The following is a 19,832-nucleotide window of genomic DNA, read 5'->3' on the forward strand; positions in this document are numbered from 1 at the left end:
CATTTATTTAGTTGCATTTCCAAATATAGTTCACTCAAAAATGAATGTTATAAATGAATAATTCTGGAATCCAGAATGTGGGTACAATTTTCAAATTTACAGTGCAGTTTTCTTAAAGAACAGCACTGACTGTAGTTATATAAAAATAAAAAACAAACACTGTCATTAAATAGGATGCTTGGAATCACATCAAAATGTGAGAGACTAGAGAAGCCCAAGGCCAGGAAACACAGACTTTCAGTCTGTTAGTGGACCTTACACTCAAACCACAGCAGGAAACTCAAATCTGCAGTTTCAGGGTGGAGAAAGACGGGAAATCGTGCCTATCAGCAATCGAAGCTCAAGGGAATAGATAAGGAAAGTTCTTTCAAGATATCATATCTCAGGTCTCTTTACATTATCTTCTGCTCTGAAGTTTGTTCGGACCAAAGGGAATGTGAACAACAGACGCCTGACAAACTCAGAACATCTCATCTAAAACGGATATCTACAATTTGACCTATATCTTTTAATAGGTCACCTTGCAGTAATATCTTTAATACATCATTCTCTCACAGCTCTGAGGAATCGATTCAAATGGTCTCAGTTATCAGAGGCGACATTAAAAAACTTGATGAATGGACTTCATCCTACGCATTCCTCTGAGCTACGCTAAAACCACCACACATGCCAACGCTTGAGGCTTTATCTCTTGTTCACACACAAACTTAAACAAACAAGTGCTGCTCTTAATCCGACTTCAGCAGCAATCATTAACTGTCTGAGAAGGGAACCATCAGGAACAGCTTGCTATTCCTCAGAGATAAACGCTGGTCACATTTACACAAAAATACAGGAAGTAGATCTACCAAATTATTTAATCTACACTCTAAAAAATGCTGGGTTAAATACAACCCAGTGCTGGGTAAAATAGGGATAAACCCAGCAATTGGGTTGTTTTGACCCAGCGGTTGGGTTACTACCCAGAAGGTTGTGTTAAACATTTAATCCAACCGCTGGGTCAAAACAGCCCAATTGCTGGGTTTGTCCCTATTTTACCCAGCACTGGGTTGAATTTAACCCAGCATTTTTTAGAGTGTAGGTTCAGATTATGAAGATGAAATATGTTTGGTTTAAGTGATAATTTCATCCACACACAGGATGAGCCTTCATCTACTTTTATTTACTTGTTATACCTTGCACGACTATCAGCAAAGTTACTAGGGGTCAGAATTCAGTTTCAATACAAATGTATACATTCGCTTAAGTATTGACACAGATTTCACCATTCAATTTGATTGATTCATAAGCTTGATTCAATTAATTTCCGATATTGATTCATTTGGATATAGTACATGTCAATTTTTCTTAAGGAAAGAAAATCTCTCAACTAAAGCTGTAAGCTACATGAAACAATACATTACTATTAAATATTCAAATTAACAACAAATGTAATTGCTATTTATATTTAGGTATAATAATCAACGTAATCAAACTGAGTTGTATACAAACATTTAAATAGTACATAACATGCATGTTTGTACTCCACTTTGTTATTAAAATATGAACATTTAACTAGAGAATTTAAATAGTTAGAAAAACATATTCCAACAACACAGGTTAGGTATAAATATATTGAATATGTAATATAGTGCATATTTAGCAGAATGCCACAAGTAATTTTTTTTAGTTAACTAACAAGTTTATAATCAATTATTGTGATTAATAAAGTCAGTATTGTGAGATAAAAAGTCACAATTACCTTTTTTTTTTAATGCCTTGGCAGAAAAGAAACAGAAATTAGAGGTTGGGGTGTAAACTCAGAATTCTGGGGGGGAAAGTCAGAATTGCGAGAAATATGCTTGGAATTGTGAAAGAAAAAAAATCAAACTCAAAAGATCATAGAGGAGAGATTCCTCTAAATAATAAAAGAAAACTAATAAAATGTATAATAAAATTAATAAAAATGTAATCGGTTTAGACTTAATGCTGGTTTCAATTTAAAATGTTTATTTAATTCATTTAAATTTGAATGAAACTTGCCTAACCTGGGTGTGAATTGAGCACATAGGGGTTAACAGGAACCATGAGTTCTCACCGATATCTTTTATTTGTATCAGGTACACAGAACCATGTTTACAGAGAAACACTAAACCACGGACCCAGCCACTGTGAGGCTGCAAAACAAACTGGTGCAGCAAGTTTCATCTGCTCTTTTATTTATGGGATAACAAATGATTTAATAAAGGGATTTTGAGGTCATATGACATGGGAAAAGTCGGCCTAGATAAAGGCACAGCAAAATAATTAGAAAACTGATCCACAGAGGTAAAGAAATTAACCACACCTTAGTCCACACGGACCTGGACTAACACAAAAAAATATGGGTTCAGTAACTGATATCGGAGAGTCGAAAACTGGAGAGGTGCAAAAACGTGACATCCTTAGGAAAAGGATAAAAATGGCATATTAATTTCAGATCAGAACCGTTTAAAAATTAGTATCATTAATATAGTATTTCTATTAATACCACAATTAATAAATATTTTTGTCCTGTATTAAACTCTTTTACTAGAGACAGTGATCAGTTGGCCCACACCTCAGTGTCAAAGCTGCCATATCAACATTACCCTGAAGTAGGACAGTAACACGACACCAGCAAGCTCACGTTTAACCAGCAAGAGGAGGTCAAATTCAATCCCATGAGAGGGAGGAAGAATGACAAAGACAGGGAGATGCCTTGTCTTTTATGTGCAAAATATTACAAACTGCTTACAGTGCACAATATTATAATGAAGCCAGTACCAACATCTCAGACTATCAGTATTATCTTATACTAGGGCACTTTTTTAAAATGGAACAGTTCACACAAAAATGCTAATTTACTTAAAATGTACTCACTCTCAGACCATCCAAAATGCAGATACGTTTGTTTCTTCATATAGAAAGAGATTTGGAGAAAATTAGCATTACATCATCTCACATTTGCTCACCAGTGGATCCTCTGCAGTGAATGGGTGCCGTCAAAATGAGAGTCCAAACAGCTCAGCTGATAAAAAACATCACAATAATCCACACAACTACACTGTAAAAAATGTTATGATGAAAATAGTACATAACATGCATGTTTGTACTCCACTTTGTTATTAAAATATGAACATTTAACTAGAGAATTTAAATAGTTAGAAAAACATATTCCAACAACACAGGTTAGATATAAATATATTGAATATGTAATATAGTGCATATTTAGCAGAATGCTGCTAAAACCACCACACATGCCAACGCTTGAGGCTTTATCTCTTGTTCACACACAAACTTAAACAAACAAGTGCTGCTCTTAATCCGACTTCAGCAGCAATCATTAACTGTCTGAGAAGGGAACCATCAGGAACAGCTTGCTATTCCTCAGAGATAAACGCTGGTCACATTTACACAAAAATACAGGAAGTAGATCTACCAAATTATTTAATCTACACTCTAAAAAATGCTGGGTTAAATACAACCCAGTGCTGGGTAAAATAGGGATAAACCCAGCAATTGGGTTGTTTTGACCCAGCGGTTTGGTTAAATGTTCATCCCAACCGCTGGGTCAAAACAACCCAATTGCTCGGCTTGTCCCTATTTTACCCAGCACTGGGTTGTGGGGGGGAAAGTCAGAATTGCGAGAAATATGCTTGGAATTGTGAAAGAAAAAAAATCAAACTCAAAAGATCATAGAGGAGAGATTCCTCTAAATAATAAAAGAAAACTAATAAAATGTATAATAAAATTAATAAAAATGTAATCGGTTTAGACTTAATGCTGGTTTCAATTTAAAATGTTTATTTAATTCATTTAAATTTGAATGAAACTTGCCTAACCTGGGTGTGAATTGAGCACATAGGGGTTAACAGGAACCATGAGTTCTCACCGATATCTTTTATTTGTATCAGGTACACAGAACCATGTTTACAGAGAAACACTAAACCACGGACCCAGCCACTGTGAGGCTGCAAAACAAACTGGTGCAGCAAGTTTCATCTGCTCTTTTATTTATGGGATAACAAATGATTTAATAAAGGGATTTTGAGGTCATATGACATGGGAAAAGTCGGCCTAGATAAAGGCACAGCAAAATAATTAGAAAACTGATCCACAGAGGTAAAGAAATTAACCACACCTTAGTCCACACGGACCTGGACTAACACAAAAAAATATGGGTTCAGTAACTGATATCGGAGAGTCGAAAACTGGAGAGGTGCAAAAACGTGACATCCTTAGGAAAAGGATAAAAATGGCATATTAATTTCAGATCAGAACCGTTTAAAAATTAGTATCATTAATATAGTATTTCTATTAATACCACAATTAATAAATATTTTTGTCCTGTATTAAACTCTTTTACTAGAGACAGTGATCAGTTGGCCCACACCTCAGTGTCAAAGCTGCCATATCAACATTACCCTGAAGTAGGACAGTAACACGACACCAGCAAGCTCACGTTTAACCAGCAAGAGGAGGTCAAATTCAATCCCATGAGAGGGAGGAAGAATGACAAAGACAGGGAGATGCCTTGTCTTTTATGTGCAAAATATTACAAACTGCTTACAGTGCACAATATTATAATGAAGCCAGTACCAACATCTCAGACTATCAGTATTATCTTATACTAGGGCACTTTTTTAAAATGGAACAGTTCACACAAAAATGCTAATTTACTTAAAATGTACTCACTCTCAGACCATCCAAAATGCAGATACGTTTGTTTCTTCATATAGAAAGAGATTTGGAGAAAATTAGCATTACATCATCTCACATTTGCTCACCAGTGGATCCTCTGCAGTGAATGGGTGCCGTCAAAATGAGAGTCCAAACAGCTCAGCTGATAAAAAACATCACAATAATCCACACAACTACACTGTAAAAAATGTTATGATGAAAAAGCCAAGACAACTTATGTTTTTTAAGTTACTTTAACTCATAAAAATAATTTAAGCAATTTCAACTTTTTTTTAATAAGTTAAACTAGATTCAACTTGATATGATGAAAAAGCCAAGACAACTTATGTTTTTTAAGTTACTTTAACTCATAAAAATAATATATTTTTTATAAGTTAAACTAGATTCAACTTGATTTTTAAAGTCAGTTTAATGTTACTGAAATTCAAGGAGCCCAATTTAGTTCAGTGAACTTAACATTTTAAGTTGTAGCTTATTGGCACTAACCGGCCAAATCTCTGAACATGGATTCATGCGCAGGAGTCAAATTTGTTGTACATGAATTTAATATCAGAGTCCTTTCCAAGAAAAAAAAATTCAGCAAATCTAGACATTAGACTCATGTTTAATACATAAAGACATCGCAGTGCAGCATCAAACAAGGAGACACGGGCAGACTATAACCTTGTTCATTTGTGACTACTTTTTTAGAAAGATGTTTTTGTCAGCCGAACAACCGACATGTTACACATGTTGCATACGCTTGTGAGTCTGAGACTGGATGAAGGGTGAGTTTTGCATTTCTGTACCAAATAAAGAGTATAAACTATATCTTAAGATAAGTCAATATTTGAACCACTTTAAAGTTTTTTTTTTCCCCTTACATGTGTTTTTCTCTTTATAGGCAAACATTTGACTGTGAGTCTGAGACTTGATGAAGGGTAAGTTTTGCATTTATGTACTAAATAAAGAATATAAACCATATCTTATTAAAATAAGCCAACATTTCAACGACTTCTAATTTACACAAATGAAAATATTTTTGATATTTTAGGTTAAATCAGAGGAGTCACATGGATTACTTTAATGATGTCTTTCTACCGTTCAGGACCTTGAATGTTTTAGTTGCGTTGCTGCCAATGGAGGCTGTTAGTAATTTTTACTGTTACTTTCTGATATTAAAGGCTCATGGTGAGACACTTCATACACACAAGAAGGACGTGCAAGCTGTCCTCCTAATATGAAGACTACGATGGTGCACTGCAGGACACCTTTCTCCTTTTAAATGTTCAAGAAAAAAAAGGACTGTAATGGACATGTGTGTTTTTTTTTCAAGCTTTAGTGACCCGCAGATCAGGATTCGACACCCCTGCTTTAAACAATCATTTTTTTTTGTTATTCAAAATATTGAATGCGTTTAATTAATTTGTTTATTGAAGTCTGTCAGTGTGTATTGTATATAGAATAACCAACTGTTAGTAATTTTTACTGTTACTTTCTGATATTAAAGGCTCATGGTGAGACACTTCATACACACAAGAAGGACGTGCAAGCTGTCCTCCTAATATGAAGACTACGATGGTGCACTGCAGGACACCTTTCTCCTTTTAAATGTTCAAGAAAAAAAAGGACTGTAATGGACATGTGTGTTTTTTTTTCAAGCTTTTCTCAGTGGTTGTTTCCCATGAGGTATGAGTGTATTTTCAGCTTTGTATGACAGTTTCTTGGCAGTTTTTTGCTACTTTTGTGCCCTTGTATACATATACTGGCATTCACACATTAGCATGCACAGGCAGGTTGTGTACTGTTCTTAATATTAAAACCCTGTTTATAAGCACTGCAAGAAAAAAATAAAATTGAAATGTTTCAAACAAATGTTGTATATATTTTTTTATCTAGATCTAAAATAAAGTTCACATCATCATAACTAGAAAATTCATGTTAAAAATGTTGAACTTAAGTTGAAACAGCAAATGTTGTAAAGTCAATTGAACTTCAATAAAACAATTCAGCGCTAGGCAAGCTTTAAATGAGTGAGTTGAAATGACTTGTACTCTTAAGTTGATTTAACTTAAAATGTTAAGGCAGCCACAAAACTTATGTTTTTAAGTTGAAAGGGGTGAACATTTTTTTACAGTGTACTGTTTTTTACTTGTAAGATTTTTATTTTTTTTTTTACTTCAAACCGTTAAAAATAAGCCTTTTCTCCAATGAAAAAGTCTTCTTGCCTGAATCAGGAGAGAAATCAGCGCAAATCAAGTGCTGTTACAAACGAATATGTCGATGGATTTTGACGTGAGAGGACAACAGGGGATGGACTTTTAGCGGATCTGTCAGCGGATGCCTAATACATCTGCTCATAGACTGATCCGCTGATAGACGCGGCTCTCAAACACTCTCGTGTGCTTCTGTGTGAACAGCGTGAAGCGATGATCATTGTAGCCAATCACAGACATAGCATATCTGTTGAGTACATGAACACAGCGGCCAATCAACGGTGTTTAAGAATCCGCTCAGCAGCGCTCAAATTCTAGCGGGAAATACTGGTATCGTATCGTCTCATTTTTAAGATTTCGTTACCGACTGGTACCGAAGTCAGTACTTTTTGACAACCCTATAGGAGGAAGCATTATCATGGATTATTGACTCAAATTTTGACCAGAAGTGACCGTTTAAAGTCAAACAAGACATTAATTGATTACTTGTGGTTTACCGAGATGTTTTTATCAGCTGTTTGGACTCTCATTCTAACGGCACCCATTCACTGCAGAGGATCCATTGGTGAGCAAATTATGTAACGCTAAATTTCTTCAAATCTGTTCCAAAGGAAAAACAAACTCATCTACATATTGGATGGCCTGAAGTGGAGTACATTTTCAGCTGAACTTTAAGCCTCTCCAGCACAATTCAAAATCCACATACTTACTAGCATGGAAGATATGGATCGTCATGAAAATAAAACAGCAAATATACATTGTGTTTATTTCTTTGTATGCATATTTGAGAAATTTAGTTTGGATCACACACAGACAGACAGAAACGGCAGGGAAAAAAGAACAAAACTTTCAGGATACACGACACAAGTGCTAACAGATTACTGATAGTCTGATCAGACCTGTGGAGGACATAATAAATGAAGTCATTCAGCAATACTTAAGCAAAGACCTGCATCAAAAAAACGCCTGCTTGAAATAATCACACATTAAGTGTTTGCATTAATCCTATTAAGTAGTTACATCATACCATTACGTCATAAGATGCTTTGCATTCCACTTTTACTTTCTTTGAGTGTATCCACGTAGGTTTAAAGTCATGTCATAACCATGAACATACCTCACAATTACGTGAGTCTCAGGCACAGAACACACCTGCTTTAAATGACAGCCATGTGAACTGGGGCAAACCCAAGGCAAATAGACAGATCTTACACGTCGCTTTCTCTCTCTGTTCTGAACCATAATAGGAAGTCAAACTAAAAGGCAAATAATAGGCTCTGTATTTGAATAAAGAGCAGCCCTCATTTCCACTGAAGAGCAAACACTGAAACATTTTTTTTCTTAAAAAAAGAATATATATCATAATATCTTATCATAATACGTTTATGCATTATTATATTGAACATTGGATTTTTCATACAGTTGTTACATATTTCTATCATAATTTACTCACTCTTATACACTGCAAAGCTGTAAGCTTTGAAAAATAATAATGGAATAAAAAATTAAAAGGTCATTCTTTTCCTAACCACTCTGACTCTTTGTATTCTCGCAATTGAGTTTATGGGCCCTATTTTAACGATCTAAGCGCATGGTGTAAAGCGCACGGCGCAGGTGCACTTACGGTGTGTCCAAATCCACTTTTGCTAGTTTAACGATGGAAAAAACGGTTGGCGCATGGTCTAAAAGGGTTGTCCCTATTCTCTTAATGAGTAATGGGTGCGTTTCGGGCATAACGTGCAATAAACCAATCAGAGACTCATCTCCCATTCCCTTTAAGAGCCAGTTGCGCTCGTGCCATGGTGGATTTGCTGTTTACATGGCGGAATTTGCAAGCGCAAAGACAGAACGCATCTCCAAAGAGGAAACGGAGCTGCGCGTGCAAATGGTAGCCGTAATTCTGATACATGCAATGACTATCCATTATGACATGTAGGCATTTTTATATTTATGTAGCCTAAACAATAATAATCTTTTACATTGCAATGCTTTAATTTTTAATATTTGGCATGTTTGTGTGCTTCTGCACGTCCCTGGTTGTGTAATAAGCAGAGTGTATGCTCGCTGTGGACCCGCCTATACTAACGCGCTCTTTAAATAACAAAAAAACTACTGCGCCATTGACTTTAGACCAGGTTTTTGTCGCCTGAACACACCTCGTTTTCAGACAAGCACGCCCATGAGCGCACAAATGGGTGCAAAATGCATTTGCGATTTAAACAACGTGGCGCAGGACGTGAAAATGACAACTGCATCGGGTTGAAACTAGCAAAAAACACTTGCGTCGCACCTGGCGCCGCATTGCACCGGGTGTATGATAGGGCCCTATATCTCACAATTCTAATTTTTTTTCACAATTGTTTTTTTTTAAGAATTGCAAGATATAAACTCAGAACTGTCAGATAAAACCGCATTGCACCGGGTGTATGATAGGGCCCTATATCTCACAATTCTAATTTTTTTTCACAATTTTTTTTTTTTAAGAATTGCAAGATATAAACTCAGAACTGTCAGATAAAAAGTTGCAATTACCGTTTTGATTTTTTTTATTCAGTAGTGGAAACAAGCTTCCACACGAAGCCATTTTAAAATAATTTTGAAGACCTTTTCTTTGCAAAAGGCCATAATATGCTTTTGGTTTTAATTTGATTGACTGTGTATCTCCAGTGTTTATAGCTATTTTAGATACTAAACTGCATAAACCAAATCTACCAAAGGAAAAGAACATGGTGTTCTCTCTCTCTCTCACACACACACACACAAACACACACACACACACACATATTATTCTTATAGGTTATGGAAAGTAAACACTTTACATAATTACACACCATTAGCCAAACCTTGGCTGTCACTCATGCCTGTCAGTTAGTGACAAGTAAAGTTTTGCTATACTGGGCTGGGATGGGGGGAAAGGAATGTAAAAACATCATTATTTGTAATACAGTTAGACTGGTTGTGTGAGATTGTGCTGGACCGTTTTACTCTATTAGTCCCATTTACTCGCTTGGAATGATAAACTATGATTTGTCAGAAGAACACATCTGAGGAAAATATCATGAACTGACCCAAGAAAAATTAAAGGATCATCTGATGAAGTTAATAACCAGTTGCTCCTGATATTAATAATTGTTCTGCAGCTGTTATAAGTAAAACTATAATGACTTAAAAGGGCTCATGGGACACATATTTTTATCTCAGCCTAATTATGATAGTATGAATGATTTTAGCTAAAGAAAAAAAAAAGTAAATCACAAAGTTAAACTCACTCTCATCAATGCTGGCATTTTTAAAACCACATGACCATGATGGGTCTTGTAATTCAAGTAATAATAGTAAAAACAACAGCAATGATAATTAAAATAAAACAACATGTTATTTTATATACTGAACTATTTGTGTTCTGGAGGGGGCTTTTCAAAGCATTCAAATACAAAACAAGTAAACCAAACATGGTCATGGTCAAGTCATGCGTGTGATCCACTAGTCCAAACAGAATGAGTACGAGTGGAAAAATAAAAAGTCCAAACAAGCAGACCCTGCTGGAGCAATGAATCAAACTGGCCTGACAATATGCAGCACCAGTGCCACACAACAAGGACAAACGGCAGAACCTCGAACACAAAGGGCTACAGCTGCCAAAACGCGAAATGCCCCTATGACCAAACCCAAAGCAAAAATACAGCTCTTACACTTCCCTTTCTCTCTCTCTCAAAGGCCAGAACAGAAAGTCGACAGGATATATCAGCAAGTCGGTCTAATATGCAAATCAATTGAAACTCACACACCTTCTGTTTTTGAATATGAGCAGCAGCCCTCTCCTTTCCAAAGAGCTAAAGAAAAATTAAGCTCGAGCAACTCCTAAATTGAAACTGTATAGCCTAACAATAAAAAAAAAAATATGAACACCTTAGCAACCTTAGACAAATTGGTAGGATTTACTACACTACTGAAGTCCTCATGACAGCGCAAACCAGGCTAGACAGATGCCTCCAAAGCAGTCCAGTAGACCCGTGTAGTTTGTTCTTGGAAGGAGATCAAAGAACACCATACAACACAATATAAATATGACAAGAGAGCACTGGGAAATGGGAATAATGCAACTGCATTAAAGAAACAATGTATACATTTATCTGCTGTAGCTGTATTGATGGCTGATGGAGTCAATCATGTTCAGACAAATTCATAATACATTCATGACTGCAATTTCAACATAAATAGTTCATAAATAAAGTATATTCAATCACAGAGGAAAACGATCTAAAAATGTGTGAAAAGAACATGAAAGTCAATGGGGGAAAATGTATATATTTATATATATTTTTTCCTTTTCTTTTTCTTCCACTGATTCTTTACACATGGGGCAAACCATTTCATGACTTTCCCTGCCATTAGATTCTTTATCAAGATAGTCATTTACTTAATCAGAGCTACTATGTCACCGATATTGAAAATAATTTTTGTGTTTTTAGATTTTATTTTATACGGTCCAGAAAAGCAATAATATTAGTATTTGTGAATTCAATAAAAAATACGTTTGGAACCATCCTGTTGTGTTCATTCATTCATCCATTGAATTGAGTCATTTTTAAATATTTACAACTCATATTTGGCGAATTTTTTCTGACCCTATTCATGCCGACTATACTGAGTGGGACATTTATTTTTTTATTTTTTTTCAAAAAAAAGTAAAGTAAAACAAACAAATAAATAAGGAGACTGCATCCAAACATTACTTTGAACTTGTGGAGCAGCTTAATTAAAAACAACTCCTTTATATTTACCCCCTCAGTTTTTACTAAACACGATCACTCGTTTTATGAAATAATTATTATAATGTTCATAGGAACTCCCAGGAGACGAAGCGTACTTTTGCTTGCCCAATATAGTTTTACAAGGGCGGAGTACTGAAACCAGTCCATGCAAAAGAAACCAAAGCATACTATGATTAACTGTTTGGGAGCTTATCACTTTCGAGTCATAATGGACTATTTTTTTATGACACAACTCGAACACCCACACAACAAACTTCTTTCCCCATAGAACAAAACGACACTCACTCGGTCTTTTTGCGTGATCTGTTGGCGTGGAGGTCCACTAAGTTGATGACAGCCTGTCCCAAAAACTTGTCCAGCCCCACCAGGGCTCGGTGCATGGCGATGATGTAGAGCGTGCACCGCTCCGCGTCCCCCTGATGGGTCAGCGGCAGATCGAAGCTCGCCTCCTCCTTCCACTCGGGCGAGACGCATTTCTCCGCGACCGAGGTGGAAAACTTGTCCTTGCCCACCTGCATGATGGCATAGGCGTCGTTCGTGCCATTCTTGCCCTTGATCCGCAGGTTTCGTGCGTTGAGCACCGTTACCTGAACGCTGGTGGGAAAAGACCATAAAAAATAATAAGGCAGTCTTCCAGTCTTAAGTTCTACAACACTGCTAGTCTGGTTTCCTGGTCTTAGCTGGTTTAGCCGGTCTCCCAGCCAAGCCAAGTTGATGTTTAGCTTGGCTGAAAAGTGTCCAAAACCAGCCCACAGACCAAATAAGCCCTCAAACCATCTTAGACTGGTTTAAACTAGTTTTTCAGCAGAGTTGTGGAGAAAGAAATCCATGCTTTGGCTCCTGGCATACAGGTCACACCTTCACGAAACCTTCAAAGTCTTTCAACTATTATACAGTCGTCTCGCTCTTCCATACCCTGCTCTTCATACCAACCGAACCCTGTGATTGGTCAGTTCCGCTAGTGTCCAATTCCACCACGGATCCCTTTAGTGTTCCATTTGGCGCTGACACTGTCGTCAACGAGGCTGTCGTAGTGACATTTGATGCCACGTTTAGAGGGAACGAGCTCTGCTTGGACTCTCTCTCAGCCGTGACGGCCAGTTTAAGATTGTCTTTGCTAGCGCTGGGCCGTTGAGTGTTCTGCTGCGTGGCGGACCTGCTTGCCACCGAAGGCAACAGGGGAAAAGGTTTTCTACTTCCACTGCTACCTCCATCACTACCTTCCGAAGGGCTCGTCGCTAGTCCCTCCCCTCTGTGCCGCCCATTGGTCAGAAGGCCGTTCTGACCCTCTGAATGGCTATTCCGTAGACTTCCATTCTCACTGGAAGCGTGTTTGTGTAGCTGGTGGATGTTTGATTGCTCTGTCCCAGAAGGTCCCAAAGCGCCCATGCTACCTCCTCCACCCGCTCTGAGAGCTTTAAGGCGGTAGTGCCCTCTCCCGTCCCCTCGGTGATGGTATTGAGTATTGCCACCCCTAGTTCTACTGCAAGCCTTCCTTCTTTGAGGCTGCTGGATGGGCAGTAGACTGGGTAGCAGATTGTTGGCCGGCTTGTTGTTCTCCGTGCTCGTGCTTGTGTTGGTATTAGTTCCCGTTTGCGCTCGGGCAGCATTATTCACGTTGTCCTGTGTCACTTGAAGGAGGTTGGTGAGTTTGCAAGGCCCGGCGGCAATGCTCGTCGTCCCACTTTGAGTAGAAGACGACCTGGCAGAAGAAGACAAATTGTTGGTGTCCGTCAGCGGATGGCATCCTACAAAAAGTTGGGAGCCCCTTTCCGAGGAACTCTGGACGCCTACGGTGGCAGTGCAAGGGTGGGAATAAGCTGGCATGGGTTGGGAGCGACGGTACCTGGGGCAACAACTTAGCCACGCTGCCTGGACATCCAAACGCTTGAAACAGTGATGGAGCACCAAGAAGATCCCTAATCCGGTAGCCGTTCCTCCATACAGGCAGCTGAAGAGTTTCCGCTCTCTATCCACATGCCAAACAGCCATAGCGCCGCAGCACCACAGCCCCACAAACACAAACTGTGTTGCCACCAGCGCCAAACACTGGACCTTCAATGAATACTGGTCCTCCACCGTCGTCCCAGCATGCACCGGGCCCACCACAGAGTCCGTCGAGAGCAGGCTGGTGCTGCCACTGATTGCCGGTTGGCTCTCAGGCAAGGTTGAGGGTTCGGAGGCGGAACAAGGAGGATCTTTGGACTCCTGGAAGTTTCGGCGCCTCAGGCAGAAAGCAGTGCACAGGAAGTAGATCCAGGTCACAAGAATGATCAATCCAGCTGGAATGTAGAAAGCTCCGAAACTGGGTTGCCATACCAACCAGCAGCTGCCGAAAGGTCAAGAGCAGTGAAAAAGGTCAGAGAGGGCAAAGGCGGTAATTAGTCAAATAACAGAAACACAAAGCAAGCTCTGTACAAAACGGACACTTTTTAAAGAGCCTGTAAGGGAGTGGCCCAGCATGTCTAACAAATCTGCAACAAGTATCAGACAGTTAGTGAAAGAACAGAAGCTAATAAAAAACTCAAAGTATGAGCTCAGACGATTTTATTTTTATATTAAGTGTCGCCAGTCTATCTGTAAGACTGTAATGTGACAAAAAAAAACATAAAATTTATAACAACAATATCATTGTGAAAGGCCTAATTACTGAATGATTTGCAGTACTGTCTCATAAATAACAAACACTGAAATTAAATCTCTTTGGGGGATTTGGGTTAATCTTTTCCACATGTTTCTCATGAAATGCATGTTTTGCTTATCACTCATTATGTTTTAAGTCAGAATGCATGTCAACATATGTACTAACATATGCAAAAGCAAATATTTATAAAAAAGTATCTATCATATGGTTGTGACAGAAAATAAATTATGTGTGTGTATACTATCTATTAAAAGTTTGGGATCAGTAAGATTTTAATGTTTTTTACGAAGTTTCTTATACTCATCACGGCTGTATTTATTTGATAAAAAATACAGAAAAACAACTGTAATTCTGTGAAATATTATTGCAATTTAAAATAACAGTTTCAATTTTAATATATTTCAAAATATATTTTATTCCTGTGAAGAAAAAAGCTGAATTTTCAGCATCATTACTCCAGTCTTCAGTGTCATATGATCCTTCAGAAATCATTCCTAAAATGCAGATTTTTTTTAAATCAATGTTGGAAACAGTTGTAGTGCTTCATATTTTGGGGAACCATGTGATACTTTTTTCAGGATTCTTTTATAAATAAAAAATTATAAAACAGCATTTATTCAAAATAGAAATCTTGTGTTACAATATATACAGTGTACTACTGTTTTTTTAAAGTACTTTTATTCAGCAAGAATGTGTTAAATGGATAAAAAGTGATAGTAAAGACTTATATTGTTAGAAATTATTTGTATTTTAAATAAATGCTGTTCTTTTTAACTTTTTATTCATCAAAGAATCCTCAAAAAGTATCACAGGTTCCAAAAAAATATTAAGCAGCAGAACTGTTTTCAACATTGATTATAAATCAGTATATTAGAATGATTTCTGAAGGATCACGTGACACTGAATACTGGAATAATGATGCTGAAAATTCAGATTTGCATCACAGAAATAAAAGACATTTTAAAGCATGTTAAAACAGCAAACCAATATTAGAAATTGAAATATTTCAGAATATTACTGTTTTTTCTGTATTTTTGATCAAATACAGCCTTGATGAGCATAAGAGACTCCATTAAAACATTAAAAATCATAATGATCCCAAATATATATATATATATATATATATATATATATATATAAATGAAACTGTATAAATAATATATACTGTAAATATAAATAGTTAGAAATGTTGCTATTGTTGCTAAAGTAATGACAGGTAAACCTGTGGAATGTTCTTTGACCTATATATCAAGAATCAGTGATTTAAAGTTAGCATTATTTAGGCTGTTAATAGTATAAACATTTAAAACTAGACAAGAGCAAACTAGTTTTCCTAATGTTTTAAAACTCAGTACTCACTAAGGAATGTTGTCTCCATAGTTATTGATGTTTACAGCTGCAGTGATACCACATATGATGAGTGGGACCCCGCCAGCTATCAAATAAAATCTATTGAGGGAAACAGAGATAGAGAAAAGAAAACTGTTAGTGGTCAAGTGCTAACCATGTTAACATTTTAATCATATTAAAAAGTACTGCAAAGATAGAAATAATGGATAGCCTATCCTTTTACTGTTGTGTTGCCAAGGTGGATACAAAATATGATACAAAAAAATGATCAAAAATTTTAATGTGCGTAATGCTACTGTCTGCTATATTTGCTACAGATGTTCTCATTGGCCTTTGCCTTTTGCTTGGCGTAAAAAACTTTGTGTGGTCTATGCATTAGGCAGTTCTGTGTCACTGTCTGTCAATGAAGAGCCAAGTCTGGGCTCCAGACAGTGTAGGAGAGAGGGGAAATATAACAGGATTTATCCCAGGAGGCAGGCGTGGGATCTGGCCAGACCTCCCCAGGGGATGTGGAGAGCACGGAGGTCTAGGGTAAAAACAGAGAACACAGACTAGAGGGAATGAATATATTTGCATGCATGTCTCTGAGGACATGTGAAAGTTAGCCTTAACTAGACCTATCCCTCGTTTGATTTATAACTTCTCTGTCCACTTTTATCTTTTTCCATTCCCCCATTGGCTCTCGTTTTCCTCTGTCTGGCTCTCCATAACAGCAGAATCAGCTTTTATCTGGACAATGGAGGTCTTTGATTAGTTATTACATCATGGTGGTCCATTCAGTTGCTCTCAAAAGCCCATTTTGCTCCTGTACACGCCTATCAATAGTTTCTACTCAGGAAGTGCTAATTCAATATGACATTTGCCCATAAAACTGTCAATGTTTCAGACCGATTTGAGATATGACAGCTGCTCTGAATACTGCAAAAGTTTTGATGGAACCCATACGCTTCCTTTTAAGATGATGACAAGAAACTTTTAATGTCGTCATCAAATGTGATGTTCACACCGTTACAACTTATAGACTTTCAAACTGTATCGTTTCTTAAGAATGAACTCTGAATGTAAAAGGGATATTTGCACGACCTGTCTGTTATAAAACGCACATATTCAGATGCAAGGACAAGGGATTCTGTTGTGGGACGAAACCAGTTTCAAGATCCCATCCCCCACTGAATCATATGCACCTTCCTCAAAGCCTGATCAAACTGTAGTGTGTTACAGTGATATCTAGCTAATTGAAAGAGCTTTTTTAACCAATTAGCATTATGCTAAGCTAGTATGCTAAACTGTTACCTTGCTAATCGAAGGATAAGTGAAACTTCTGACTGCAGTGGTGTTTATTAAAAGTAGCTAATCCAGCCTAGAATTATCTCTTAGGTGTTTGGACAAAAACACTGAAATTTCTCATTTGGACGGCAATAAAAAGGCCAACTTGTTTTACCTCATGTCCCTATGTAAAACAAATACAGTCCAAATAGGCCTATTGATTGGATTACAAAGAATTTTTGTTCTGTGAGGGTTTTATGGGCACTGGGGCCATATTATAGAGAAAAAACAGGTATCTAAGAGTTTAAGTGTGCTTGCAAAAGATACATTTCGAAAACAACCTGTTATTAATCATCTAACGCTTCCAGCCATCCATTATGACTTAACTGACCTGAGCATGGGTCGCTGGGTTGGTTGTACAGCAGACTCTCCTTCTAGTTGCTGTGGAGTCCTTAATAAGGCTTCTTTATAGATGACTCTGGCACTGACTCCGATCCATAACAAAGTGGACAGAGAAGAGTAGTGAAGAACAATCCCCACCTGACACAAACGTGTAAATACATGAGTAAAACAAGTAACACAAGTAGAGTAACAATACATTAGTGCATAGAAAAGAAAATATCAGATAATATTTTAATCTGTAGCTAATGTATTTTTTTAGTACAATGCTAAATAAAAGTTAGTTTATGGATTTTGTCTTTATTATTATTTTTCTTTACTGTTTTGCATTTATATTTTGTACATTCATGCATTGTTTGCTTGTGAAACGACCTCGAAAAGCTTGGAAAGGCGCTTAAAGGGATAGTTCGCCAAAAATAAATACATAAATCCAAAGAGAAACAAAGAAAGAAAGAAAGAAAGAAAGAAAGAAAGAAAGAAAGAAAGAAAGAAAGAAAGAAAGAAAGAAAGAAAGAAAGAAAGAAAGAAAGAAAGAAAGAAAGAAAGAAAGAAAGAAAGAAAGAAAGAAAGAAAGAAAGAAAGAAAGAAAGAAAGAAAGAAAGAAAGAAAGAAAGATGACCTCGAAAAGCTTGGAAAGGCGCTTAAAGGGATAGTTCGCCAAAAATAAATACATAAATCCAAAGAGAAACAAAGAAAGAAAGAAAGAAAGAAAGAAAGAAAGAGAAAATTCTGTTTAAAATTCCTAATTAATTCATTTATTCACCCTCAAGTTGTTCTAAACCTTTATGACTTGCTTTCTTCTGTAAAACAAAAAAGAGGATATTTTAAAGAACGTGGGTAACCAAACAGTTGATGGTAGCCATTGACTTATTTTTTTCCATTCTATGCAAGTCAATGGCTACCAGCAACTGTTTGTTTGCGAACATTCTTCAAAATATATTTTTTGTGTTTAACAGAAGAAAGCAAGTCATACAGGTTTGAAACCAATTAAAGTAGAGTAAATAATAATAAAAAAAATAATTTTTGTCATTTTCATTTTAATAAAAAAACGTATTATGTAAGAGAAATGGGGACTTACTGCCTGGCATACAACTGGGTATCCTGTCAGAGTGATGCCTCCAGCAAATACTGCAGAAGTCATTGCGATGTGGAAACTAATGTTCAGGAGAGTGTGCCAACTCTTCCTTGTGATTCTGATAGAGCTGATGGCAGAAAAAGAAAAGCCAATTTCATATGGATGTCCACTTCTAATTTAACATGTTCAAAGTAATAACAAATCGTGCAATGACAGAATTGTGTTACCTTGTAGAAACAGTTTGCAGGACCGTATTCTTTTAGTTTTTGAGTTTTTGGGTGTACTGACATACATTTGGCAATGTAGTCTATGTTTTCAGTCTCAGAATTGTCACATTTTAACAAAGTGAGACAAATACCTGTGATGTAATATATATGTGATGATGATGGTGAAGAGACAGAGGAGCAGCACTGCAGTACAGGTGTAGATCACTGGATGGAGCACTTCCACTGGAATCAAAGGTGAACCCGGGAAATCTGGCATCTCCTGAAACATTGACAGGGAAAATGGAGAGAATCTTTTAAAAACGTCATATATATGACTTCATAGCCGAGCTATAACTCTAGGACACCTAAAAAAAAAGATTAGGTGTAAGAAATGCCACTTTTTTTGGTTTAGATGCCATCTTCTACATGTTTCACAACTCTTGAATCTTGTTCTGTCCAGGCTGGACTATTGCAATGCTCTCTTGGCAGGTCTTCCAGCCAGTTCAATCAAACCTTCACAATTAATCCAGAACGCGGCAGCAAGATTAATTTTGAATGAGCTGAAAAGAATGCACGTCACACCTCTGTTTATCAGTTTGCACTGGCTACCAATAGCCGCTCGCATAAAGTTCAAGGCATTAATGTTTGCCTACAAAACCACCACTGGCTCTGCACCCCTTTACCTAAATTCATTACTTCAGACTTATGTGCCCTCAAGAAGCTTGCGTTCTGCAAGTGAACAATGAATTATTGTGCCATCCCAAAGAAGCACAAAATCACTTTTACGGACTTTTACATTAAATGTTCCCTCCTGGTGGAATGACCTGCCCAACTCAATCCGAGTCCTTAGCCATCTTCAAGAATTGGCTAAAAACACATCTCTTCCATCTTTATTTGACCCTCTAACTCTAGCACTCTCTATTCTAATTCTATTCTTAAAAAAAACAACAACAACAACTTGTCCCTTTTACACTTTTGCACTCTATTCATTTACTGCTTGTTTTCTTACAAAAAAAACAAAAACAACTAACACTAGCTTTTCAAATCTTTTTGTATTCTATCTATTTGTTTTCTTTTTATTTATTATACAATTAACAAAAGCAAAAAAGACTTCTAACACTAGATTGCTCTATTCTTTTTCTATTCTATCTGTTTTCTTTTTCTTTTTTTATGTTATATAATTAAAAAAACACCTTACTACGTGTACTGCGTTAAGCTAAC

At 36.9% G+C, this 19,832-nt stretch overlaps 2 protein-coding genes across 2 annotated transcripts in view; both read right to left on the reverse strand.

Moving 5' to 3' along the window:
• The window catches only part of LOC107565115 (rab11 family-interacting protein 1-like), a 31,372-nt gene extending 18,854 nt beyond the window's left edge, over window positions 1-12,518 (reverse strand). Inside the window, exons 1-2 of the mRNA XM_016250328.1 lie at window positions 12,504-12,518; window positions 11,957-12,393 (exon numbers count right to left, since the gene is read on the reverse strand). Of these exons, the coding sequence (XP_016105814.1) occupies window positions 11,957-12,393; window positions 12,504-12,518 (452 nt within the window). The remainder of the gene's footprint in view (window positions 1-11,956; window positions 12,394-12,503) is intronic.
• Window positions 12,299-19,832, reverse strand: part of LOC107565116 (G-protein coupled receptor 124-like) — an 88,130-nt gene continuing 80,596 nt past the window's right edge. Inside the window, exons 11-15 of the mRNA XM_016250329.1 lie at window positions 18,764-18,891; window positions 18,409-18,532; window positions 17,323-17,471; window positions 15,675-15,764; window positions 12,299-14,000 (exon numbers count right to left, since the gene is read on the reverse strand). Of these exons, the coding sequence (XP_016105815.1) occupies window positions 12,560-14,000; window positions 15,675-15,764; window positions 17,323-17,471; window positions 18,409-18,532; window positions 18,764-18,891 (1,932 nt within the window). The 3' untranslated portion in view covers window positions 12,299-12,559. The remainder of the gene's footprint in view (window positions 14,001-15,674; window positions 15,765-17,322; window positions 17,472-18,408; window positions 18,533-18,763; window positions 18,892-19,832) is intronic.

This window comes from Sinocyclocheilus grahami, unplaced genomic scaffold (assembly GCF_001515645.1).
Source record: "Sinocyclocheilus grahami isolate Dianchi unplaced genomic scaffold, SAMN03320097.WGS_v1.1 scaffold982.1, whole genome shotgun sequence".
NCBI lineage: Eukaryota > Metazoa > Chordata > Actinopteri > Cypriniformes > Cyprinidae > Sinocyclocheilus > Sinocyclocheilus grahami.